General features: G+C 36.3%; 1 protein-coding gene across 2 annotated transcripts in view; it reads left to right on the forward strand.

Moving 5' to 3' along the window:
- Nucleotides 1-3,326: 3,326 nt before the first annotated feature.
- FAR1 (fatty acyl-CoA reductase 1) overlaps nt 3,327-26,160 on the forward strand; it is a gene marked incomplete at its 5' end in the record, with an annotated part of 37,576 nt that continues 14,742 nt past the window's right edge. For both annotated transcript variants that reach the window (XM_079707599.1, XM_079707600.1), the window contains 6 exons: nt 3,327-3,515; nt 13,756-13,931; nt 20,790-20,969; nt 24,148-24,325; nt 25,375-25,419; nt 25,543-25,661. In XM_079707599.1, coding sequence (XP_079563725.1) covers nt 3,327-3,515; nt 13,756-13,931; nt 20,790-20,969; nt 24,148-24,325; nt 25,375-25,419; nt 25,543-25,661 — 887 coding nt within the window. The remainder of the gene's footprint in view (nt 3,516-13,755; nt 13,932-20,789; nt 20,970-24,147; nt 24,326-25,374; nt 25,420-25,542; nt 25,662-26,160) is intronic.

The following is a 26,160-nucleotide window of genomic DNA, read 5'->3' on the forward strand; positions in this document are numbered from 1 at the left end:
TGTTCCTAGGTCTGAAGTTGGTCTCTTATAGACAGCATATATATGGGTCTTGTTTTTGTATCCATTCAGCAAGCCTGTGTCTTTTGGTTGGAGCATTTAATCCGTTCACGTTCAAGGTAATTATCAATAGATACATTCCTATTACCATTTTCTTAATTGTTTTGGGTTTGTTTTTGTAGGTCCTTTTCTTCTCTTGTGTTTCCCACTTAGAGAAGTTCCTTTAGCATTTGTTGTAGAGCTGGTTTGGTGGTGCTGAATTCTCTTAGTTTTTGCTTGTCTGTAAAGCTTTTGATTTCTCCATCGAATCTGAATGAGATCCTTGCCGGGTAGAGTAATCTTGATTGTAGGTTCTTCCCTTTCGTTACTTTAAATATGCCATGCCACTCCCTTCTGGCTTGTAGAGTTTCTGCTGAGAGATCAGCTGTTAACCTTATGGGAGTTCCCTTGTATGTTATTTGTTGTTTTTCCCTTGCTGCTTTCAATAATTTTCTTTTGTCTTTAATTTTTGCCAGTTTGATTACTGTGTGTCTCAGTGTGTTTCTCCTTGGGTTTATCCTGTATGGGACTATCTGTGCTTCCTGGACATTGGTGGCTATTTCCTTTCCCATGTTAGGGAAGTTTTCGCCTATAATCTCTTCAAATATTTTCTCAGGTCCTTTCTCTCTCTCTTCTCCTTCTGGGACCCCTATAATGCGAACGTTCTTGTGTTTAATGTCCCAGAGGTCTCTTAGGCTGTCTTCATTTCTTTTCATTCTTTCTTCTTTATTCTGTTCTGCACCAGTGAATTCCACCATTCTGTCTTCCAGGTCACTCATCCGTTCTTCTGCCTCAGTTATTCTGCTATTGATTCCTTCTAGTGTTTCATTTGAGTTATTGTGTTGTTCATCTCTGTTTGTTTGTTCTTTTTTTTTTTTTTTTTTTTTTTTTTGCGGTACGCGGGCCTCACTGTTGTGGCCTCTCCCATTGCGGAACACAGGCTCCGGACGCGCAGGCTCAGCGGCCATGGCTCACAGGCCCAGCCGCTCCGCGGGATGTGGGATCTTCCCGCACCGGGGCACAAACCCGTGTCCCCTGCATCAGCAGGTGGACTCTCAACCACTGCGCCACCAGGGGAGCCCTGTTTGTTTGTTCTTTAATTCTTCTAGGTCTTTGTTAAACATTTCTTGCATCTTCTTGATCTTTGCCTCCATTCTTTTTGCGAGGTCCTGGATCATCTTCACTGTCATTTTTCTGAATTCTTTTTCTGGAAGGTTGCCTATCTCCACTTCATTTAGTTGTTTTTCTGGGGTTTTATCTTGTTCCTTCATCTGCTACATAGCCCTCTGCCTTTTCATCTTGTCTATCTTTCTGTGAATGTTGTTTTTGTTCCAGAGGCTGCAGGATTGTAGTTCTTCTTGCTTCTGCTGTCTGCCCTCTGGTGGATGAGGCTATCTAAGAGACTTGTGCAAGTTACCTGATAGGAGGGACTGGTAGTGGGTAGAGCTGGCTGTTGCTGTGGTGGGCAGAGCTCCGTCTCCAGTGGTTTCTTATTCTGTGTTCCTTTTTCGTAGTAGTTTACTTGATGGATGCAATATTCTTGTGAATGACTTGGAGGGTATTTATTAGAATTTAAATTTCCTGTAAATTTTTGATTACCTTAGTTTTCTTCGTGATTGGTTCTGTTGCTTTTCATTTTGGTCCTTCTTAATTTTGTAGATATTTCTTAAATATATGATGATCCTTAGTTATCCATATTTATGAAGGACTAGTATGATTGGTTTTGGTAGCTGATACTGCCTTCCTCTCAGTTTTCTGAAGCCTGATTTTCCAAGAGATCTTTTCTCCAAGTGGAATTACTGAGAGCTCTGTATGAGTTTGTTTTAAGGGCCAGTAGCAGCCAGATAATCCGAGGACCTAAAATTTATTTCTGGGGCACAAGTGCTCTGAAGACTTTTTTTCTTTTGGTTGTTTTTGTTTCCTTTCTCCCAGTGCCCCACCTCCACTTGTGGATGTACAGAGCAACCTCAAACTCAGCCCTACTTCTCTTTTGTCCTTAGCACCTATGCTGGATGTTCTCAGCAGATCTGGATACTAAGCCTGGGGGCCAAAGTTTATACAGGAAGTAAGGCTGTCAGGAGTGGCTCTGCTGTTCTGTGAGCAACCTTTAGTTACCTTAATTTCCCTACACTTTTATTCAGCTTCTTGTTCCTGAACTTGGTGTTTTCTATTTAGGGGGTTGGGACAGCTCTTGCTTCCTTATGGTGCTTTTCTATGTTTGTTTTGCTTAGGTTGTTATTTCTTATGCTATGGCTTCTCTATCAATTTAGTCTCATCTATTTCTTGTGGAAATTATTTTTTTCTTGCCTTCGTTCCTACCTTCCTTCCTTCTTTTCTTTTTGCTTGTTAATGGGTTTTCAGATTGTTATGAATTTAACTTTTTATTATTATGAAAAATTTAGATATAAAATACAGGTATCTACTCCTTAGCTTAAACAAAACATAAGTACAATTGAAGCTTCTTATTCTCTTCTCTGATTGTATTATACTCTAATGCATTTATTAATATTATCATGTGTATGCATTTCTAAACAATAAATAGCATCATTTTGAATGTGTTTGAGCCTTGAATAGTGACATACTGCATGAGTCCTTCTGCATCTTGTTTTTTCTACGCATCATGGTTCTTTTGTGTGTTCATTCTATTAGTATACTCTCTTTTCTGCTGTTTCAGTGGAACTTGGGTAGGGAGGATAAGTCAGTCTATATATTTCTTACTATGACTTTTTTAAAAGGGAGATTTAAGTACCTTTTGAATATATTGTCACTACAAACATGTAAAAGAAAGGACTTGGTGTTACCTCTTGTTTCAACTGGTGATGATAGGTGAATATGACACCTCACCATGTTATACAAGCTAGGCAATTGAGTCTTGCTGCTGACCTCTATTTGGTGTTATAAATACTTTTGGAGACAGAGAAACACCACTTATTCATGTTTGGGGTTTAACTGAGGTTTAAGTGAAGATTTGGATTCTTATTGCTGAAGGAATTTTTAGAGGTCACTTGGTACAAAGTGTACTAAAGAAACCCAGGCCCAGAGAAGGTGAGTGACTTGTCCGAGGTGGTCCAGGTAAAAACAGGGATTAGAAGCCAGTGTTGCAGTTTATTGTACTTTCCACCTTACTACGATGAGCCAAACGTTAATGTCCCCTTTCGTGTTAACGCTGAACTTTGATCTTTGCCTGTCCTTTAAAATACTTATTTGAATACCAAGAGATTTTCAGTATGTAACAATGAACATAAATCTTTGAAGTGATGCTTATTTGTCTTATTTTCTTTAGGATCAGAATGGTTTCAATCCCAGAATACTACGAAGGCAAGAATGTCCTCCTCACTGGAGCTACTGGTTTCCTAGGGAAGGTACTTCTGGAAAAGTTGCTGAGGTCTTGTCCTAAGGTGAATTCAGTGTATGTTTTGGTGAGGCAGAAAGCTGGACAGACATCCCAGGAGCGAGTAGAAGAAGTCATTAGTGGCAAGGTAAGTATGGAAAATGATCATTTGGAAGAGAGAAAAAAGTGTGTGTTTGTGCATGTAATTATTGTAATCATGATCAGCTTAGTATATTTCTTAAGTATCCTGAAAAAAATTGGTAAAAACAAAATCCTATAAGAATGGCAGTAAACTGAATATGACTTGTGATCAGTAGGAGAAAAAAGCTTTCTTCTATGATGAACAAAATTATATAACAAGTTCTAAATTACCTTTATGGTAAAGGTTTAATGTGTTTTTAGAATATTTGAGGCAGGTCATTTGTAATTACTAGATGTTTAAATAGTTTCAGAATAATAATAATGAGTTAGTTTCTAACTCCTACTATGCTGTGAGACACAGTGCTTTGATAACAGTTAAAAATTTGTAAGCGGGCTTCCCTGGTGGCGCAGTGGTTGAGAGTCTGCCTGCCGATGCAGGGGACACGGGTTCGTGCCCCAGTCCAGGAAGATCCCACATGCTGCGGAGCGGCTGGGCCCGTGAGCCATGGCCGCTGAGCCTGCGCGTCCGGAGCCTGTGCTCCACAACGGGAGAGGCCACAACAGTGAGAGGCCCATGTAACGCGCAAAAAAAAAAAAAAAAAATCGTAAGCACTAATTGCTCCCCACAAAAGTATTAGGAAGTAGCAAAATCACATATTCCCATTTGACAAATAAGAACATGGTGACAGAGGGGTTATATAGAATACAAGAGTATGTCATACATTTGAACCTTTAGTAAAATATGGCTAAGAAAAAATGGAAATGAGCTGGAGTAAAATTATTTCACAGTCATAAGCTTTAGAATTTATCTGACATTCATTGTTAGTAAGTTTGGTATAGTAGCTATGTAATTTTTTAGTTATTAGGTAGGTATCTGGTACCTTTTAACCTTCTAGGGCAGCTGTGACTTACGTATAAAAAAACAAAAAAGACCAAAACTAGAAACTTCTGAGTTACTCTGAGCAGTGAAAGAATTGCTGAAAAGTATCAAAAGATATGTTGATTAATTATAGATTAACAATTCTCTAGAGTTAATAAATAATTTATTAGACATGATTTGTATTCCAGCCTGTTTTGATCTTTCAGTAGAAATCCATAGTTAATAGTGGCTGACATTTATTGAGTGCTTAAGTTGTGCCAGGCACTGTGTGCAAAGCACCTTGTATGTATTTAATTATCACAGGAACTCTTCAAGGTAAGTACTGGTCTTATTCCCATTCTACAAGGTCATATAGTTAGTGTTAGAGCCAATGTCTGTGAACTCTGACGATTGAACCCAGAGCTCATGCTCTGGTAGGGACAGATGTTGATATACCCCATTTTACAAATGTGGACAATGAGTCTCAGAGGTGGTTATTTTATCTGAAGTTGTGTAGCTAATAGATGTCGGATATAACGCAGATGAGTTGATAACAAATCCCTTTCTACTTTATAGCATTACTTCCCCAATAGATAAGAAAGTAAGGCAGAGATGATGGAACGCTTTGTGATAAAATGGAAAAAGTAATCTTGAGAGTTGGATACCTTACTACTTGTAAATATTGTAGCTGGTACACACTGAGTAAAAATAGCTTAATTTCCCGAAGCCAATGGCAAAAAGCTTGGTGCCCAAGTTTACAAAAATTAAAAGAGAAGATGACAAAAGCAAAAGAGAAGTGCGTGAAGGGCAGCGAATAACGGAGGTTAACATCAGAAGGAGTAAGAGTCAGTTTATGGGTTAGGGCAGTAGTGGGAAGCTTATCTCCTAGGAGTGATAAAGTATGATAACAGAAAAACAATTAAGAGAAAAAGAGAAGATACACAATAAGACCTGTACAGAAGTGTGGGAGGGTTTAAATATAACTTTTAATTTTCTTAACATTACAGTGTTATAATAAAATACAATCACCAATATTCACTACAGTGACTTAGGATAAATTAAGAAAAGGTTAAACTATATTTAGAATGTTTTCTTTACTAAGATGTTACGTTGTTTGAGAATGATTTCCATTCGAATATAATTTTGGTTCAGAAAGATAAACTCTCTTTTGTGAAGCATCCACATTTTTCTTGTTTGTATTCCCCCTCCTCCCCATTAAGAGGTAATCCTAGACCCACAGGGTTTTAACAGTCAGATGTAAATTAATATTTGTTTTTACTTTTAAAAATAAATTGTTTGAAACTATTAATAGGGCATTAAAAAATAAAAATAATATTTACTTTTGTCCCACTGTTTATTGAGTTTGTCCCCACATGAAAACTTTAAATAATCTTTACTTCAACTAGAAAAACTTCTTTTCTCTGAATTACTTTTTAAAACAAATCTACTTCTTTGAGGGCTACTCAGTGACAGTATAGCTCACAAGGGTAGTTATACTCTAGTAACATTCTTCCCATTGCCCCAAACTCTCGTGCACTTGTGTTCTTCCCATTTGCCCTCCCTTCCACAAAGATGTGAGTCCTGCTATATACTAGAAGCTGTTCAGGTTACTAGAGATACGGCAGTGAAGAAAACAAAATCCCAGCAGTTGGAATTTACATTCTAGTTAGGGAGACAAGTTAACAACTATATAACATGTTGAATAGTGGCACGTGCTGTTAAAAAGTAAAGCAGAAAAGGGGGATTGAAAGTGATGGAGGTGCTGCTTTAGATACGATGGTCAGAAAAAAGTTCTCTCTGAGGTGACGTTTGGTCAGAGACCTGAATGATGAAGTGAGAAAGAATCCATGTGGTACGTGGAGGAAGAGTGTTAAAGGTAGAGGGAACAGCACGGGCAAAGGCTCTGAGAACTGCTTGGCAGGTTGGAAGAGTGTCAGAGCAAGCTGTGGTGTTTGCTTTACTGGACTCTGTATAAGGCATGTAAACTAAATACTAAGTGCTGGAGTATTCCTCCTAACACTCTTCCTCTCCCCAAGTGAGGTTTTTGCCTTTTAAAATACAATTGAAATTGTTAATTATTCTTTTAAATTTTTGCTTGTTTGACTTGAGGAAGAGGGCTTCAAACAAATATTTATACTTACACATGAGAAAAATGTAGCTAGTATTAACTTTAAACTCTTAGATTAAGGAATTATCACATGAACTTTCTATGTACTTATTTTTAAAAGTAAGATGTGGGTTAAATGTGAAAACAGAGAACAGAGTAGTGATTACCAGAGAGGAAGGGGTTGGGGGTAGGGTGAAATGGGTAAAGGGGGTCAACTGTATGGTGACAGATGGAAACTAAACTTTTGTTGGTGAGCGTGCTATAGTGTATATAGGAGTCAAAATATAATGTCCTAATCGTGGAACTTATATGATGTTATAAACCAGTGTTAGTTATCTCAATTAAAAAAAAAGACAAGGGACTTACCTGGCGATCCATTGGTTAAGACTCTTTGCTTCCACTGGAGGGGGCATGGGTTCGATCCCTAGTCGGGGAACTAAGATCCCAGGTGCCATGTGGCATGGCCACAAAAAAAAAAAAAAAAAAAAGACAAGTTTTAGTCATTTTCATTATTGTTTCTAAATTCTTTAGAGACAATAAAAAAAAGATGTGAGTTAAAATTTCAGTATTTACTACCGTAAAATCTAGCTACATAATAACTATGCTTGAAGAATTTGCCATCTTAAAGTGTGGTAGGTACAAAGGTCATTTGACAAAAGGTCATTTTCAGTTTTTCCTGAGAACTGGGAAGATCAACTAGACTGTATTCAATATCATTTTAAAACTAAAACTATTTGGTAGCCTAGTATAAGGACTTTTTAAAAAACATGATATAATTTATAGCTTTTTTCCAAGTGACTTTTAATTAAAACTCTTGAGCAAATTATTTGATAATGTATATTGACTGCAGTGTATTGCAGACTGATATTATTACTTTATGGCTATATTTTTTCATATCATCCAAATAGGTTGAAAGATTCTGTTTATTTAAGGCAGTGATTCTCAAACTTTTGATCTTGGACCCCTTTACACTCTTAAAAATTATTGAGGACTTCAAAGAGATTTTGTTTTTGTGAGGTTTTATTTCAAATATCTTATTGATGTTTATCATAGTAGAGATTAAAATTGAGAATTTTTTTTTTCAGTCCGTAACACCTCTTTATAAAGTTTTGAGACTTAAACAATACCTTACACAGACCACGTGTTAAATACATGTTGAATGATTGATTCAAATAAGATACTACTATTTAAAACATTTTGCACAAAGCCTGGGCCATAGTAAAAACTCAAAACATGATAGAAGCAGTAATAGCAATGATAGTGATTTAGTACTTATGATAATTGTAGTGCAATATTAATATTAATATTATTTTATACTGGATTGCTAGATCATTCATCGAGCGCTGAGAGTTATTTAACAAGAACAATTTTCCAAACAGTCAGGTATTCACACTGTAGGTATGATCTATGCTTCCCCAGTTCAGCTCTTCACCCATCTTTTTCTGTGTATAGATTTATCAAAGTAAGCTTTATGCTGTATTCCTCTTCTAGTTTCCTCTTTTCTTTTTTTTCTTTTTTTTAGCATCTTTATTGGAGTATAATTGCTTTACAATGGTGTGTTAGTTAATGCTTTATAACAAAGTGAATTAGCTATACATATACATATATCCCCGTATCTCCTCCCTCTTGCATCTCCCTACCACCCTCCCTATCCCACCCCTCTAGGTGGTCACAAAGCACCAAGCTGATTTCCCTGTGCTATGGGCTGCTTCCCACTAGTTATCTATTTTACCTTTGTTAGTATATGTAAGTCCATGCCACTCGCTCACTTCATCCCAGCTTACCCTTCCCCCTCCCCTTGTGCTCAAGTCCATTCTCTACATCTGAGTCTTTATTCCTGTCCTGCCCCTAGGTTCTTCAGAACCATTTTTTTCCTTTAGATTCCATATATATGTGTTAGCATACGGTATTTATTTTTCTCTTTCTGACTTCCTTCACTCTGTATGACAGTCTCTAGGTCCATCCACCTCACTACAAATAACTCAGTTTTGTTTCTTTTTATGGCTGAGTAATATTCCATTGTATATATGTGCCAATTCTTTATCCATTCATCTGTCGATGGACACCTTGGTTCCTTCCATGTCCTGGCTATTGTAAATAGAACTGCAGTGAACATTGTGGTACATGCCCCTTTTTGAATTATGGTTTTCTCAGGGTATATGCCCAGTAGTGGGATTGCTAGGCCATATGGTAGTTCTATTTTTAGTTTTTTAAGGAACCTCCATACTGTTCTCCATAGTGGCTGTATCAATTTACATTCCCACCAACAGTGCAAGAGGGTTCCCTTTTCTCCACACCCTCCAGCATTTATTGTTTGTAGATTTTTTGATGATGGCCATTCTGACTGGTGTGAGGTGATACCTCATTGTACTTTTGATTTGCATTTCTCTAATGATTAGTGATGTTAAGCATCCTTTCATGTGTTTGTTGGCAATCTGTATATCTTCTTTGGAGAAATGTCTATTTAGGTCTTCTGCCCATTTTTGGATTGGGTTGTTTTTTTTTTTTTTGATATTGAGTTGCACGAGCTGCTTGTAAATTTTGGAGATTAATCCTTTGTCAGTTTCTTCATTTCCAAATATTTTCTCCCATTCTGAGGGTTGTCTTTTTGTCTTGTTTATGGTTTCCTTTGCTGTGCAAAAGCTTTTAAGCTTCATTAGGTCCCATTTAAAATTGAGAAAATTTTAAAGTAAAAGAATATACATACAAGCATACATTCCATGAGCCATCGAGAGTGATGATGTCATTACACATGTAGCTTTGGAAAATTCCTCTCTATACTTGTGAGAGAATGAAAGTGAAAAATGCAAATAATGTTTTACTTTTATTATGAAAATAGTTTTGACTTTGTGAACTCCCTAAGTAGGAGTCTCAGGGACTCCTAGGATCTTCCACACTTTGAGAACTGGTGCTGATTCAGAGCGTACAGTGTTGCTTAGACCATGTGGGGACAGCCTATTGGCACATTCTAATGGATATACTGAATAGGGGCAAATGTTCATGCTTTAAGGAGAGAGTTGACTTTTGCAGACATCCAAAATTAATTTGAACCCAAGCTTGGCAGTAAAGATTCAGAGACTAAAATTGGAGTCAGAAACAAAAGTGATTAGAAAGCTGTGAGCTCAGTTTTGCAAGGGCTCTGACTCTATAGGCATATCCCTCCAAAGAAATGTCAATGATAGCATTATTATTTTTTTTTTGGAAGAGAATGATGCTCATTTGTCTATCTAAATTCTCATAGTCCTGTTGGAAAAAACAAAAAAATTAGCAAATCCTTACATAACAACTAACCAGACTTTTTATTTTGAATGAACTTCGTATACCTTTGTGATAGTTCTTTGGATTAGAACTAATTGTCATGTCACAGTAGCTTTTCTTTGACATCATGCAGCAGATACTTAACATGTTGCTTTTATTTTTATTTAACTGTAGGATGTAAAATCCTTTCTCCAAAATTTAGAAGTTATCCCTAAACTTCTTAACTACTCAGATAGTGTATGTTAGTCTCTCTTCTTTTTCCTCTTTCTGATTTTTTGCCAAATCCTTTTGGAATTCTTTGCTTCCCTGAAAACCTGTGAGAAGGGAGTCATCAAGGGGGCTATCAGACCACAAGGCCTATTTTAAGTAATAATGCCTGCATGTGTGTTTTGCTGCCATCTCTGCCCTTTGTTTACTCATCTTGGCATTTTATCATGAACCACTTGTAATTGGTATATTGTAATTCCCAACACCCTCCTTCCCCCTAGTGAGAGGTTATTTATTCTTATTCATTTTTTATTTTTCAGAAAACATTTATTGTGCCTACTCAGTGCTGGGCACTTGACTTGATGTAAAGTGTTGAATTCAGGAATAAATAAGAGTCCCTGCCTTAATGGAGCCTGCAGTCTAGAGAGTTTTTAAGAGGGAGGAGGGAAGGAAGAGAGAGTGTAGAGGTATTAAGAGGATTGGATAGGAGCAATTATTGAAGCTGATGTCTTGGTTGGAACTGAGGACCTAAGTAAAATGTGAAAGAGTTGGGCATCTTCTCTGGGGTCTCCAGGGTAATGCTTCTAAAATTTTTCCTCACCAGTAAGTCTGATTTGTAAAGAAAATGATTATCTTCTACTGAAAGCCTGAAATTTCATTGAACTTTTATAGTTTAGTCTAAACATATGGCCATTATTTTCAATATAAAAATGCCTTGTCCCCAAGTATTTGTCTAAATAAATATTTGACTAAAATACTCTATAAAATTTTGTCATTTTATCTTATGCTTTTAATTCCCCCCGGCACATCCCACCACTTACTCTTAGGGCCATTCATTCCCACTTAGGTATAGCATTTCTGGTGAATCAATAAAATGAGTTCTTTTTATATCAAGTAGCAGTGAATATGTACACTTAAAGTTGTTAAGAAACTTTTAGGTAGAGCCTTCTATGATTTTGAAACAGGAATAAAAGAGCATAGGCATAGAGCATATACTATAGTGGGACATTGTCTTATAGCAGAATTTCTCAACTTCAGCACTATTCACATTTTGGGCCAGATAATTCTTTGTTATGGGGAGCTGTCCTATGCATTGTAGGGTGGTCAGCATTCCTGGCCTCTACCCACTAAATGCCAGCAGCTCCCTCTCCTCACCATCCCAGTTCTGACAAAGAAAAATGTCTTCAGACATCACCAAATGTTCCCTGGGGGCTAAAATTGCCCCAGCTTGAGAACCACTGATTTACAGGAATGTCTCTGGGAAGGTAAACCTCATTGCTGGCAAGGAGTGCAAATAGTTGACCATGAAATAAATTCTGGAAAGGGAATAAAATACATTAAAGAGGGCATTAGTAGACTTAGTAAAGTAGGAACTAATTGGGGTACCAGTGGGTTAAAAACTTTGGAAAAGATGGTATTGAATAAAGAGATGGTAGCTAAAGAAGGGAAGAGCATCACATTTGAGATGTAACTTGTGAAGCAGCGTGATCATGTATTGGTGGTAGTGGTGGAGATATCTGATATGAAGGGGAATTAAAGGTCATTGGCAGTCTGGGAGAATGAAAAAATCTGAATTCAGTGTGTTAAAAGTACTTTTCTGGTCATTCCTCAGGCTCCTTTTTCTCTGCTAGCCCCTTAAATATTCTTCAGAATTCTGTCCTAGGCCTTGATCTCTTCTTACTAGGTCCAGTTAGGTAATTACTCAGCACCTTGTGTTTTGTGTGAGGTGAAAGGTTGTATTTTAAATTAGATTTGGAAAAAGCTTTATATAGTCTGGACCTTGGCTGCTCATCACTGTTGCTACCTGGGTGATATTCTCCCAGGGCTACCTGTGTGATTAATAAAATCTATATCAGTAGTCTGGCTCTTTCTTCCCTGAACTCAGGACCCACAGAGCCAGTTATCTCTACTAGACCAGTCTTCTGGGGTGTTCTCATTGGCACTTTATACTCAACATTCACAAAACTGAACTCATATCTCCATAGCTGTACTTCCTTCTCTTCCAGTGTTTTCCACCTAATGAATTTATTCATTTAACAAATGTTTATCATGTCACTGTCTTGCCAGGCACTCTGTTATCTAGGGCCTTTGTTCTGAGCAAAATAGACCTAGTCCCTGTCCACGTGGAGTTTATATTCCTTATCCCTCGTCCAGTCATTGGCCAAGTCTTACTGAGCTTTTTAAATTTCCCAAACATTAATGCTCTGTTACTTCTAGGTGGTTGTACATGCTACTTTCTCTACCTGAAACACTATTCTTCTACTTTATAATCTCAGGTCCTTCCCAACTAGCAGGGCTAGATGTTGCTCCTGTACAGTCTCATAACACTTATATTATCCCTATTTTATTATTTATAACATTATATTTTAACTGTCTGTTTACTTGTCTAATTTTTCCTATTAGACTCTAAATAGCCTGAGGCAAAGGTCATAATTCTTGTTTTCTCAGTGTCTAGAAGGTACTTAGTTCATCTGAAATGCTTAGTAAATATTTTATTAATTAATATAAGAAAACAATAATATTGAAGTCACTAGCTAGCAGTGGTGGAGGGGAAGACTGTTACTTACTAAAAGTCACCTGGGAAGGTGAAAGCGAGTACCATATATGTTTTATAGACTTTTTTCCCCAGATTTCAGAATCTCTGCTTAAGCTACAAATATGGACTTTCAATGGAGTGGAGAGTCAGGGTGTAATAGAACAGTGATCCAGAGGTGACATCAGTGTTCCTCTATGAAATCTGGGATAAAAAATTAAATTTGACTCACAGTTGAATGTACCTTTATACTGTAACCATTTTGGGATCTGATTCTCTAGTTAAATTTATTCCTTTGAGTATACTTAAGGAATACTGAATTTTCTATTTTCAAGTTAGAATCCTATATGTATATCTCAAGTTTATCCAACTTCATATTCACATTTGCTTACCAACTTTTTTTCCTTTAACATACTTACTTTGTTTTTCCCTTTAAAATTTTTCTAAGATTTTAGGTAGAGTATGATTAATGGTATTTTAATCTACTAAAAGAGACTAAAACCATAATAAAATGAAGTGATAAATTAAGGTTTGGATTTTAGAAATCTGAATGATCATTTTATTTTTATTTATTTATTTTAAAATGTAATTTATTTATTTTTGTCTGAGTTGGGTCTTCGTTGCTGCATGCAGGCTTTCTCTAGTTGTGGAGAGCGGGGGCTACTCTTCATTGAGGTGCACGGGCTTCTCATTGCGGTGGCTTTTCTTGTTGCAGAGCATGGGCTCTAGGTGCGCAGGCTTCAGTAGTTGTGGCACACAGGCTCAGTAGTTGTGGCTCGCGGGCTCTAGAGTGCAGGCTCAGTGGTTGTGATGCACAGGCTTAGTTGCTCCGCGGTATGTGGGATCTTCCCAGACCAGGGATCGAACCTGTGTGCCCTGCATTGGCAGGCAGATTCTTAACCGCTGCGCCACCAGGAAGTCCCTGAATGATCATTTTAAACATTGTTCTGATGTCTGTGCTGCTTATGTCTATTCTGAGAGATAATATAATCTAATCAACAAAGGCATGGACAGTTAAAATTTAACTCTGCAAGCTACCAGCCCTGTGTCCTTTGGCAAGTTACTTAACCTCTTTGTGTCTCAGATTCCTCATCTATAAAATGGGGATAATAGTGTGGACCCCATAGAGTGTTTTTCATGCAGAATGATAGCAATTTAAGCAGCCTTAGGATTCACGTAGTTGAAATTTAAAAAATAGTGATCCTTGGGGGAGGAAAAGGTGGTGATGATGGGTTTTAGAAAGTTGAAAAATACTGCCCTAAAATCTTTTTCCCCTTTGATAGCTTTTTGACAGATTGAGAGATGAAAATCCAGATTTTAGGGAGAAAATTATAGCAGTCAACAGTGAACTCACCCAACCTAAACTGGCTCTTAGTGAAGAAGATAAAGAGATCATCATAGAGTCTACCAATATTATATTCCACTGTGCAGCTACAGTAAGGTTTAATGAAAATTTGAGGTAAGTAAAGGTATTTATATGATATTTGAACTGCAGCACAGTTAAAAGATCTAATTTGAATTCTACTTTTTAGTCAAGTCATTTGAAAGTGTTTTGAAAATGTTTGCTCTCTGTTAATTGTAGCATTCCGTGTCCTACAGAGTATTAAAAGAATTTTCTTTCTCTTCTTAACAGTTTAAAAACATCGGATAGCTAGTATATGTTTATTAGAAGTTGCCATGAATTTATATATGGGGCAGGGAGGAGGCAAGAAATGGGAAGTGTGGAGTAGAAGAAAGAGAAGTTTACCTTGGGTAGGAGTATTAGTCTTAACAACTAATAGTGTTTATTTCCTCTGCCCTCCATTCTTTCAGAAGTGTATACCCCAGCAGCTTTGTCTACTTCACACATATTCATCTGAAAATTTTAAAAAGTTAGGCTCAGGTTTTTCAGAGTAAGATGAAATGGCTTATACATTGAAGTCATACCCTGTTTTTGTTTTAAAACTTTGGTATCAGTGTTAAGGGCAGGGTACATTGGATATAGGTTTACTTTAGAAATGGTTTGGACTTCCTTCAAAATGCCCTATTTCAAGAAAAAAATAACATTTTAAATGGTCACTATGTTTTTAAAAACCTAACAAATACACATTTCAAATAATGGTGCTTAATTCAGAGCATTTTTTGATTTTGTATACAGTTTTATAATGTTAATCTAATTGTATGGTCTTATATCAATTAAAATGGTGCACACTTCTTTAGGTTTCATAATTGCTTGAAGGCCTCCTTAAAATGTTTTTAAGTTCAATTATGATTATAAAGGGTTTTGAGATTATCCCCCATATTGTCTAAGTATAGAAGTATAAACCTTAATCGACAGTGTATAACATGACAGTTCAGTGCCAAAGCATTACAGTGAGTTTTGCCTATATTGCAGGTAAGGACACTGTAATAGTCCCTTAGATTCCTCTAACAATGCTTTATAGTTTCAGGGTGTTTTCTCACTCATTATTTCATTCCATGCTTAATGTTACCCAATGTAATGTAATGGTCAAATCCATTTTATGCTTGAGGAAGCTGAGGCAGCACTGTATAATGGAGAGGGCGTGAGCTTTGGAATTACATACCTTAGTTCTAATCTTGACTTTATCCTTTATTATCTGGTGGTAATAATTTATTTACATTTTAGTTCTTTTTATGCAGCAGTTATGTGTTCAGGATTCAAAAGTGACAAAAGAATCTTATTAGAACTATAGTATAATCTCATTTTCATAAAATATGTGTGTACATAGATGTGTATTTATATACATATCTTTTAATATTGGCCAGTTATTATATTTGGATAGTGCGATTATAGGTAGGTTTTTAATATGAAATAGTCCATCTAACTGGTATTTTTCCCGGTAGTTCTAGCTTTCATTTTTTTCATAACCAAAAGAAAGAGTTCACATAGCCTTATGAAACTGTTTTCAAGGAAAAAGGTATATAGATACCTGATAATTATCGTATAGTCCTCAAAGGGAAAATCAGATGCTTTTGAAGGGGAAATTGTTTTGCAAACAGGCAACATTCATTAGGGTGAAACTCATCCAAGTAACCTTACGAGGAGGACCAAAGTGTAATACTTTTGGGGAATGTTCTCTCCTCTTTCTCTTCCCCTCAGGGTAAGCAAGGTTACCATTAACAAAAGGGAAATCTTTTTATTATTATTCTTTCTTCTTTCACTAGAGATACCATAGTGGAAGGAGGTAGACAGGTGAACAAGAAAATTTATTGTTCTTCTCTTCCTTGTCAGGGCATGCGTATTTACTGACCTAATCCTAGTCATTAGTTGAAATTATTGTTTTCTGTGGAGCAGTTTTAATGGATATTGATGTCTAAGTGGTGATACATTCTAAAATACTGTAAGTTGACATATAATAACTACTTACAAAACAATTATTCTTTATAACCACTTTTTAAGTTAGCCCACAAATAAAAAATGGTTCAGAGCCTTTACTGCCAGGACAAGAAAATCCAGATTTTACTCCCAACATTATACTCTGTATTTTGGGAGAAATCAAAATAAATTGTACACAGATCCTATTTGCAAAGTCCATATTGTCTATTAGAGGACATGGAATATACTTAAATAACCATAAAATAGGATAGAAAATGTGGAGTTACTGAAGAGCATACATTAAAGTGCTGTGAGAGTTGAGAGGTGACAGAGCTCATTTATTTTCAGATATGGTGGTCTATAAATCTTGAAGTGGGAAAAAATGGATATCAAGATTAGGAATTATAAAGAAATACTGACAAAAGATGAGGAGAGAGTGATATTGAGGATAATAAAGGGAGTTACTTAAATAGTTGACCATAGGTATGGTATCTCTTAGTAAGGAAAGTGAAGGTAGAACAGGACCATTGGACTTGAGAGTAAAGAAGTATCAGGAGACTAAAGACCATGATGAGGACAGAAAACAGGCTTACGGGCAGACATGGGAGGACAGATAGTGTGGTCTGGGGAAAATTCATAGTATGAGATTTTAGAGCTAGAGCAATTTTGGGTGAGAGGGCCCAGGGTATGAATATGAGAGTAGGTGTTCAGAAAGGAGTGGAAGTAAAGATAGATGATTTAGAAAAGATCGAGGAACTGTTGAGCCTAAGGGCATGGATTCTCAAACTTTAGAGTGTATTATGAATCTTAAGGATTACTGGAAAATGTGTTAAAAAGGCATAGTCTTGGACTGTATTTGCCAAATTCAGACCCTCTAGTTTTGAGATAATACCCAGGAATCCACATTTTTAATAAGAGCCTAGGGTGTGATTTAAATTACAAATGACTGGATCCCCTACCCTGATTGATTAATTGTCCGCTTAATAGACATCTGTTTCTATATCTTCATTAAGTTAAAAAAAAATCAGCAGCAGTATAGTGATGAGATCTCATGTAGGTAGTATTTTCTCAGAGGTGGGGAAGGGAGTGATGAGGGAGAGATCAGAATGGCCTGGGGAGCTTATATAAGATGTGATTTAAAGGCTTCCCTGCTGGCGCAGTGGTTGGGAGTCCGCCTGCCGATGCAGGAGACACGGGTTCGTGCCCCGGTCCGGGAAGATCCCACATGCCGTGGAGCCTGCGCGTCCAGAACCTGTGCTCCGCAACGGGAGAGGCCACAACAGTGAGAGGCCCGCGTACCGCAAAAAAAAAAAAAAAAAAAAGATGTGATTTAAGACACATTAAAAAGTGTCTGAAGATGAGGTCCAGCAATCTGCATTTTTAATAAGCTCACAGGTGTCTGTCAAGCAAAGCATGATCTCTGGTTTAAGGTCTTAGAAGTGTTATCAGCATAGATTTTGAACAGCCCAATATGTCAATAGAAGACAGGTGAATAAGAAAATTTATTGGCAGTTCAAGTTGAGCTTTTTCCTTTATTAAAGTGGTTTCTATGTCTACATTAGTGATGGACCATAATTACAAAGATTTGTTCATTTTTGCTCTCCCCCGCAAAAGCCAGTGTTATATAAGATGCGTTTATGAATCCCCATAACCAAAACATAGTGAGAACTTTATGTTTGTTTGGTACTACTAAATGCTTTCAGATCTAACATGTCAGGGTCTCAGCCTAAAGTTCAAGGTGTACAAATTGGATGGTAGTAAAACAGTGAGGATACTAGCCTGGCAGAGATACTAAGAGTTATTTACATGGGCACAAAATGCCTTCAGGTTTGCGCTGTCAGGTGTGGATGGATGGGAAGAGGTGAGTAGGCAAAGCTCAGGAGTGCTTCCTCTCTCAAGTTATTCCTTATTTTCAGTGACCCAGAAATTCTGTCACCATCCTCAGGAACCTGTAACAAAATATCCTTTGTGTTCTGTTCCCAAAACATCGCTCTCCCTACCACTATTGTTTTGCAAATGCAAAAGAAAATAGCACATTGCCTTATAGTCTAGTGGACAGTATCCTCTCTGTGAAGCGTCTTTTTTGCTGGATATCTATTTAAACAGATTTTCCTCCCTCAGTTGAGATAAGGAAGGAAAAAGATATACTCATGTTTTTAAGATCCCAACCCAATTAGTCCATTAAAAAATTTTTTTTCCTTTTAGTATGTTTTCATAGGTTCTCAGATAATATTAAATTAAAAGAAAAAATAAGTCCCAAGAGTTTTTCCTCTCATGAATTATTTCTTATTCCTAGTGACCCAGAACTTGTTGTTCTGTCCTCAGAAACCTGTAACAGGATATTCTCTGTATACCTTTTCCAAAACAGTACCCTCCCCATTCCCACTGTTTTGCAAATGTGATACGCATCAAAGAACTACTTTACAGTCAAGTAGACCAGATTCTATCTGTGACATATCCTGGCCTTTTAAAAGAACAGTTGGATTTTTTTCTTCTTAAATACTGAAAATGTAAGAATTTCGGAAAGTACTCAAAACTATTTTTATTTTAAAAAAATTTTTTCTTGTGGTCTGTCTTTGAAAATATGTTGTTTTCCATAAAATGTAAGCATAGAATTTGTAATTTTACTTATTGAAACAATTGCCATATTTCTAACTTTTTCATAGTTATAATTTTCATGATGTGATGATCTTTCATCATGTTACTATACTGTAATTTATGTCATGTTCACTTAGTATAGCAAATATAGGGAATTTTTCTGAGGGTGTGGAGAAAAGGGAACCCTCCTACACTGTTGGTGGGAATGTAAATTGGTGCAGCCAATTTCTATGGAGAAGAGTATGCAGGTTCCTCAAAAACTAAAAATAGAGTTGCCATATGGTCCAGCAATCCCACTCCTGGGCACATATATCTGGACAAAACTATAATTCAAAAAGATATATGCAACCCTGTGTTCATAGCAGCACTATTTACAATAGCCAAGACATGGAAACAACCTAACTGTCCATCAGCAGATGAATGGATAGAGAAGATGTGGTGGTGGTGGTGTGTGTGTGTGTGTGTGCGCACGTGCGTGTGCATACACACACACACAAATATTACTCAACCATGAAAAAGAATGAAATAACACCATTTGCAACTACATGGATGGACCTAGAGATTATCATATTACATGAAGTAAGCCAGAAGGAGAAAGACAAATACCATATGATATCACTTATATGCAGAATCTAAAATATGACACAAATGAACTTACAAAACAAATTGACTCACAGACGTAGAGAACAGACCTGTGGTTGCCAAGGGGTAGGGGCGGGGGAGGGTTGGATTGGGAGTTAGAGACTAGAAGATGCAAATTATTATAGATAGAATGGGTAAACAACAAGGTCCTAATGTATACACCGGGAACTATATTTAATATCCTGTAATAAACCATAATGGAAAAGAATATGAAGAAGAATATATATGTATAACTGAATCACTTTGCTGTACACCAGAAGCTAACACAACGTTGTAAATCAAGTATACTTCAATTAAAAAACAAAAGCAAAAACACAGCCAAAAAACAAATTTAGGGAATCTTAATTTCTTTCTGTTTGAAAAATTATGGTTAGAACAAGTTTTTCCTCTCAGTTAATTTCAGTGGGTTAACTAGATTAATAACTCTGTCATTTCTGTAATTCCTGGTACTTTGACCTAGTCTCTTTCAGATCAGTTGTATCAGTTTATAGTGTCACCAACAGTGTATTACTTTGCCAGTTTTTTCACAGTATTACTGGTTTTGGGTATTTCAACTTTTTTTTCCCTCAAGTAAGTTATAAACAAAAGTATAATAGAAAGCAAAAACTATCCGCCCCTTAAGTAATATTTATTGAATGCCTATTTTGGGACTATGTTAAGAATAATGCTGAATACTTGCAAGCTGTTTTGTTTAACTTTATACAAATCTTAGTAGTTAGTCTCCATTACGTATTCTCCTTTACAGATGAAGAAATTGAGGCCTGAGTGCTTGAATGACTTTACAAGGTCACCTAATCCTAGCTGATAGGCAGGCTAAACCAGGGTTTGAACCCAGGTCTTATTCCAGAGTCTTGTTTTTAATCCTATTTCACTTCATAATCTATATATTTAAAAAATATTATTCACACAGATTTTCCATGTTTTTATAGTTGTCTATTATTTTAATGGCTGTATTCTTTCGTTGTGATAAGATACGTACTTTATTATACCATTTCATAGTGAATATTTGGGCTCTCTAGGCTTTTGCTATTACTAGATGATGCTTCATCGATTATTTTTCTGCATATATACTTTTGCATTTGTGAAATTATTTACCTCAAATAAATTTCAAGAAGGGAATATATAGATCAACTTGGGGTCTTGCATTTGCCTCTTGTAATAAATGTATTATAACACCCCTTTGAATTTTGTAAGGTAGTCTTAAAAAGGTGTTTGGGTTAATTGCTACAAAGAGGGAAGTCAACATACTTTTACTTGATTATATGTTAATATAATTTAATGTTTTTGAGTTTTCTTTGACTGTTTTACCCTTATTGATGACTCTACCATAGCATTTTAAAATTACTTAATGACTCTTACTTCTTCTGGTGGTATAGCCATTCATAAAACAGTATGCTTTCAAAAATCAAGAGGCAAAAGAAGTCTAAAATGACTTCAAAAATGTATGCATAAAAGCCAAAGACTGAAATGATCTGTGTCTACTTCTGGGTACTTTAAAAATTTTAATTTGTGCTTTTATTTTTACAATCCTAATATGAAGTTTATTTTATAATCAGAAGAAATTTAAACACAACTGATAGAATGGTTGTACTTCATGTTGAAATAGCACACAAAATCTGAGCTAAGGGATCAGTTGTAAAGAAACAAAAACCTCTTTGTCCCTTTCTGTCTCTGATGCTCTAAAATGGAAATAAGATTTTTTTAACAGGTGAAAAAATGACACAGCTTCCCAATTTTTTATTGTCACTTTTTCTTTTACAGAGATGCTGTTCAGTTAAATGTGATTGCTACACGACAGCTTATTCTGCTTGCACAACAGATGAAGAATCTGGAAGTGTTCATGCATGTATCAACGGCATATGCCTACTGCAATCGAAAGCATATTGATGAAGTAGTCTATCCACCCCCTGTGGATCCCAAGAAGCTGATTGATTCTTTAGAGTATGTTTGTTTGAAATCTATATACATTTGCTTTGACCTCAAACTTTGGATCCGAGTTTATCTATTTACATGTATCTCTTGGTCTGTTTCAGTTTCTCTCTCTTTCTCTCTAAATCTCCACCCACACTTATGTATACATTTATCTCTTCCTTATTCAGCAAATTATTGTGTATCTACTGTGTTCTTTTTATTGTATAGATTTGTACTTAAATGACTCTCCGTAAAGTCAATGTGTAAAGTCAGTGTAGAGCTTTCACTTTTGACCAGGTGTGATGGTTGGAGGAAAGCCTCTGAACAACTCATCCATGGTATTAGAGTCTCTGTTTTTCCGAGGAATCAATCTTAGCCTCTAAGAAGTGCCTGATATCCATGGAGACTAATGACTGCCTATTCAATAGCAAGGTCTAATTTATTAAAAGATTATCCTTTTATTTTGCCCAATGGAGTACAGTTGACCCTTGAACAACATGGGTTTGAACTATGTGGGTTCACTTATATGCAGATTTTTTTCAATAAATAAGTACTCTAGCACTACACAATCTGCAGTTGGTTGAATCTTTTGATGCAGAACCATGATACAGAGGGCTGACTGTAGAGTTATATGTGGATTTTTGACTGCGCAGGGGTAAATGCCCCGACCCCATGTTTTTCAAGTGTCAACTGTATACCTACAGAGGGGCCTTGAATTACTAGGGAATCGGAGGAGTCATGGTCCTTTAATTGATACTCCTAGTGTTGTTGTTTGTCATCTTTCTGAGGACTAGGATCCTGTCATCAATTATTACTTGAGAAATGTTTGCATTTGATGGATACAAATAGGCATGGCCAGGATTTCATTTGCTTCAGCCTTTACTTTCTCATCGAGTGAAACAAACAAACAGGATCAGAGCAAGAATAAATAAAGGGTCTTTTCTTTTGAAGACAATAATTATAGAAAATTCCAGTATCCATATCTTCACATATTTGTTAATCCTCATATAATATTCCTGTGAGCTTTATCCTCCTTTATTCTGTTTGCTCTTTGGTCTCTTTTCTTCCAAGGAATCCCGTTCACGTTCAGCTCTTCAGTTACCATCCCCTGTTTTCTCAGTCGAATTCTTTTCTTCCCAAGGGTGCTACAGAATGTTGGTAGCTCCTTCTCCAAGTTTTCTTCTAAAATAAACACATAAGTCCATTTCTTTAAGGCTTTCCTGGAAATATGAGGAAGTTGACAGATTTGTAAGAAAACTAATAAGTATGGGAGCTTACTGAGACATTCTTATGGTAATTCCCTGGTTTCTGTTTTCTAATTCGTTTCCTAGATGGTCCCAAATGTCTACCGCATTTTCCTCAGGTCAGTAGGCAGAAGTGTTTAATATCTCTGGGAAAAGCTGGGTGTGGAAGTTAATAAATCTTTTTACTTTTTCTCTTACTAGCAGTTTGTATATCCAGACATCGAAGTTGCTGAGAAAGAGCCTATAACCTTCTAATTCTATTATTTCCTTTCTTTGCTTACAAAGAAATCTGACCAACTGGCCAACAGATAATTTTAGGATAACTCATAGATTGGCTCTGTAAACTCACTCCAGTGATGAGGCTTACTGACTCTAAAAGTCTTTCCTCGGTTTAGCCAGTTTTGTTTTGTTTTTTGGTTTTTTTTTTGCGGTACTCGGGCCTCTCACTGTTGTGGCCTCTCCCGTTGCGGAGCACAAGCTCCAGACACTCAGGCTCAGCGGCCATGGCTCACGGGCCCAGCTGCTCCGCGGCATGTGGGATCTTCCCGGACCGGGGCACGAACCTGTGTCCTCTGCATCGGCAGGCGGACTCTCAACCACTGCGCCACCAGGGAAGCCCTTGTTTTTTTTTAATATAGCAACTCTCTCTTCCATTTTTCAAAGTTCATCTCGAACTATGGAATTTTTCCTAAGTTGAGTAACAACCTCCCTTCAATTTTGTTAGTGTTCTTTTCCTTCTACATGCAAAAAGTACTTCCACATACAGAAGAAAGTTTATCTTGATAGTCTCCATTTTATGCATCCTTATTAGTTAGTATGGGTATCATTTGTGCACTCATAGAATACTTAGTATGCATACAAGTATGCATTGTATTATAGACAGGAAGAAAAACTATCTGAAAACAAGTACATAATGTATTGGAATTAGAAATTTAGACTGGAAAAGACTATAGAGATCACCTAGCGTATCACCCTCTTACAGATTATCATAGTAGAACTTTTCTTCAGAGACACTGAGAGAATTGGAGGAATTTTGTGACTTCATAGTAGGTTGCTAATTGAATTTTTATAACGTGGTTCAATTTATTTTTATCATTTACCCCAGTATTTGTTAGTGTTGCTAGTGAGAGCATAACAATTTTTAGTGCTTCACCTTAAATATTTAGATTACTACAACTTTTATGTTGATTGTAAATATATGTTCATTTAAAATGTATATAATTTAGGGCTTCCCTGGTGGCGCAGTGGTTGAGAGTCCGCCTGCCAATGCAGGGGACATGGGTTCGTGCCCCGGTCTGGGAAGATCCCACATGCCACGGAGCAGCTGGGCCCGTGAGCCATGGCCGCTGAGCCTGCGCGTCCGGAGCCTGTGCTCCGCAATGGGAGAGGCCACAACAGTGAGAGACCTACGTACCGCAAAAAAAAAAAAAAGAAAAAGGAAAAAAAATGTATATAATTTACATGTTATGCTGTTATGGTGATTATATACAAATCTATAATTCCTAATCTGAAACCCTTGGGGCCAGATGTATTTTGGAATTTATTTAGACTTTAGAAAGGAAACATAATCTATGTATTGTGTAATATGAAATAACTTCAACTGGATTCGGGGTAGCACTCCTCATTAAACACATATGAAGTATATGAATACTTACAACTAAATGATGGTTTTTTTTTGAAAAAAGACCATAAATCAGTTCTGATTCACTTTTGCTACCTACCATATGATTTATGAAAGAACTCTTGGTTTTCAGACCTTTGTGGATATAGAAACTGGATATAAGAGATATGGAGTTCTGGTTGATATTTAATGAAAGTAAAGCTAATTTCCATTTTTTTAGTAAAAGTTGTTGTCAAATCACTTGAGTCAGAGCAACAGATATGTTTGAAATATGCAAAGTGGTTTTTCATTTTATAGTAAAACATCCGAAAATATTTTTGCATGCAATTTCTTTGTTTACCAGGTGGATGGATGACGGCCTAGTAAATGATATCACGCCAAAATTGATAGGAGACAGACCTAATACATACATATACACAAAAGCATTGGCAGAATATGTTGTACAACAAGAAGGAGCAAAGCTAAATGTGGCGATTGTAAGGCCATCAATTGTTGGTGCCAGTTGGAAAGAACCTTTTCCAGTAAGTTGTTAGAAATCTTTGTAAATAATTGGAATTGGGAATTTTAAGGCATAATTCTGTACAAAAAGAGTTGGCAATTTTTTATGAGCAGGTTTTGTTTACTGAACATGGCTTACTATGGCAAAGTTGTTTCCATTTGTAGAAAGAGACACTCTGATTGGTACTTTTATTTCTAATGTAATGCTGTATGTATAGATATGCAGATCAATTTTTAAAATGTTAATTGAAAATTAAATCGAAGGCTATGGTGTTGTCTGGAGTCACAGGAGACCATGAGTTTTCTTCATGATTGATGAGGGATTGGACTCTGACACGTCAACATTTGTTGGCTTTTAAAATTATTTGCAGATTAGTTTCCCTTGCAGAGGTGAAGGAAATAGAGATGAGAATATTCAGATCTTATTTTATTTCATTTGCTTTTTAGTACCAAAAAGAGGCAGGCCTTCCAAGAGGTTGACTCCTCCCTGTATAGATTACAAGCTAAGGAAGATAAGAGATTTCTGTGATCTGCTGTAGAAAGCAAGGCATTATGGTATTTGTGAATCCCTGAAATAAGAGAAAACATAAGAGATAAATTGATTTAGGAAAAACTTAGGTCTCTGTAATGGTAGTAAATGATAGTATCTCTTCTGTTGCTTTGGCATTATTCTGTTTCTTCTGTTTTATTCAGTAATTTTGAGGAGGATTTACCATTTCCCTCAATCTCAGGCTACTGCCTTAGTAAATAGCACAAAATCAAACTTAAACAGTCATCATTTAGCTAAAATATTTGACAGATATAAACTCCTTTTTTAAAAATTCTCTTTGCAGAGAGTTAATGGAAGAGTAGGTAGCCCTTTGAAAACGATTTTACTTAGTCATTTGCAATCTCAGAGGAAGACTGCTTCTATTTAAGATGGGGAGAAATATTCTGGCCTGAATCTAGTCTGTTTTTTAGTTTTTAGAAGAAAACTACCAAGTATATATGTGGAGTTATAGATTTCAAATGATAAATCTCTAGTTTCATAATATTTCTAAGCTCCCTCCCTTTTTTTAATTTTTGGTATTAGGGATGGATTGATAACTTTAATGGACCAAGTGGTCTCTTTATTGCGGTAAGTAAGCCTTTTGTTTTATTGAATATTCTGTACTTTTTTTCTGTTTTCTGTGTATCTGTATATTGTGTATATGTGCTTTGGCTTATATATCTTAAGGTGTTGTTTTTAATTTCAACAAAGGCAGGGAAAGGAATTCTTCGAACAATGCGTGCCTCCAACAATGCCCTTGCAGATCTTGTTCCTGTAGATGTAGTTGTCAACATGAGTCTTGCGGCAGCCTGGTATTCCGGAGTTAATAGGTATATGAGATGACAGTGTCGCTTGTTAAATATATAATAACTGAGATGGGAATACTAATGTTAAATAATCTCTCATTACTGATATTTATCAGTTTTATTAACCCATACCAATATTATATAGGCATTATCACTTTCAACTGCAAGAGTTGGTTTAAATAGGCGATGAAGTGGTTCCATCAGCAATTATTAAGAATTGACATAAATTCTTGTGTACTACCCACAGGATGGACAAGGTCATTAGAAATTTAAAAAAAAACAACAGAAAACATGATTTTTTTTTTAATCCAAACTAGAACTTGGTATAAACTTGGCATATATAAAGAGCTAAAATTGGCAGAGAATGGCTTACATATATCAAACATGCACACTAAAGCACTTTAATCAACTCATGGGCCTCCTTTTAAAAGGGAGTAGTAGCATTTACAGGTAACACCTAAGCCTGAACACCTAAGCTTCTCAATAACTTTTTTTTCTAAATAATAAACTGCCCTTATTTTTG

Source organism: Hyperoodon ampullatus, assembly GCF_949752795.1.
Source record: "Hyperoodon ampullatus genome assembly, chromosome: 7".
NCBI classification, from domain to species: domain Eukaryota; kingdom Metazoa; phylum Chordata; class Mammalia; order Artiodactyla; family Ziphiidae; genus Hyperoodon; species Hyperoodon ampullatus.